This window comes from Perkinsus marinus (genome assembly GCF_000006405.1).
Source record: "Perkinsus marinus ATCC 50983 genomic scaffold scf_1104296961052, whole genome shotgun sequence".
Lineage (NCBI taxonomy): Eukaryota > Perkinsozoa > Perkinsida > Perkinsidae > Perkinsus > Perkinsus marinus.
The window spans coordinates 6405-7947 of record NW_003205889.1 but is presented as its reverse complement, the minus strand read 5'-3'; the positions used below and the strand labels follow the sequence as shown (position 1 = coordinate 7947).

General features: G+C 43.0%; 2 protein-coding genes across 2 annotated transcripts in view; one reads left to right on the top strand and one right to left on the bottom strand.

Annotated features, from left to right (window-relative positions):
- Window positions 1-26, top strand: part of Pmar_PMAR021537 (large neutral amino acids transporter, putative) — a gene marked incomplete at its 3' end in the record, with an annotated part of 1396 nt that extends 1370 nt beyond the window's left edge. The window contains exon 10 of the mRNA XM_002772518.1: window positions 1-26. This exon is cut by the window's left edge and continues 4 nt beyond it. Within this exon, the coding sequence (XP_002772564.1) occupies window positions 1-26 (26 nt within the window).
- A 58-nt stretch (window positions 27-84) lies between these two features.
- Pmar_PMAR021536 (conserved hypothetical protein) lies at window positions 85-811 on the bottom strand (the record flags this gene model as incomplete). Its single annotated transcript, XM_002772517.1, has 5 exons — window positions 85-151; window positions 216-346; window positions 395-576; window positions 617-708; window positions 759-811. 5 exons carry the CDS (start codon window positions 809-811, stop codon window positions 85-87), a joined length of 525 nt encoding a protein of 174 aa, XP_002772563.1.
- Window positions 812-1543: the final 732 nt, after the last annotated feature.

Here is a 1543-nt window from a genome sequence, read left to right as displayed (position 1 = left end):
CCTCTACGAGGACTCCATACCCCTAGATCTACTTGCCGTCTATACCTACTACATGCTACTACTACACCAATCCTCAGTCTACTACTACCTCATAGAGCCCGATATCAAGCGATCCCTCATAGCCTCACGATCCCGTTCTGCTACTGCTAACCTACATGATCAACACTAATCCACCAACTATACTCGTCTGCTCGCCCTCCTACTACTACTACTACTTCTGAGTATCCACGATAGCAGGTGGTACCGCCGTAAGCCTATTGAGCATCTTCTTATTCTGATGAGCTAAACCACCCCATTGACGATACTCTTGCTGCCTTCTCTGTGTAGCCTCTTCTATTGCCTCTCCCTTGACAATAATCATCATATATAAGTGATGGTGTAGTCGTCGTCGTACATGATACATTTTGTTACAAGTACGCTGTGCTTGTCTCTTTCTCTCCTTATCTATGTTTAGCATCTTATCGAGTAGTATACGATTCTCTAGCTGTATCTCGGCATTCCTCTCTTCCATTATCAACTTAGCCTTCCTCTTGTTCTTCAAATGCGACATCTCCTTTGGGGGCTTATTATCGATACCTATACCATCATCAACACATACCAATATGACTTAGACTACTCGACTTCACACTATCCAACGCTATTAGATGCTTCTTGTGCCTATCACGTTCTGCTCGTTCAAAACATACCCTACTCCCACCACTGGTGACACTAACAATGACACTCTATATCCCTCTTATTGCATGATATTATTAGATCACTTCCATATGTTAGTGATGAGGCCACTTCTCTTATCTTTGCCTTCCTTACGCATTATAGGCAACGAGAAGGCCAACGATACTACCGAGCTCAGGCTGACTCAGGCTTATTACCAGTCCGACAACTATAACACAAGATAAGATACTGGAGCAAAGGTACAGACAACAACCGCGCTACTGTTTCCCAAGCCTAATCTATGATGACCCTGGTTGTTGTTGAATGAATGATGATAGGTAAGAAGTAGCCAATATAACTAGCACCAGGATAATGATGATCATAACGAGAGTGACAACAACGCGGATATGGATGAATGATGATGATGATGATAGAGACAATAAAGAACAAGACCATCGGATCGTGAGTAGTTGCAGATATAACGAGATGATGTCGACAGGTTCAATTATGCACAAGGTTCTTAGCATTCGAGACAACAGCAATAAAAGCTGTGATGGCAATGAGAGTAGGGCAGGTGTGATCTCATCACACTGTAGAGGAATGTAGCCTTAAGAGTACAGCCAACATGATGATACAGTCAACAACTTCATAACTGTACTCATTGCTGCTGCTGCTGTTCATAGTGATACCAAATAGCTACCTTCATTGCTGTTAGCATCACTAATACGAATAGACCTACTGAGCAGTCTATCGGCACAGATGATAAGTATTACAGTAGGATATGTATCATAGTAATGCTACACCAACGATAGTATCACGAGCAGCACTAGAGAGGATGGCGAGAAGAGAAAGGTGGTGGTGGTGGTGATGATGGTCCTGTAAGTGCGGCAAA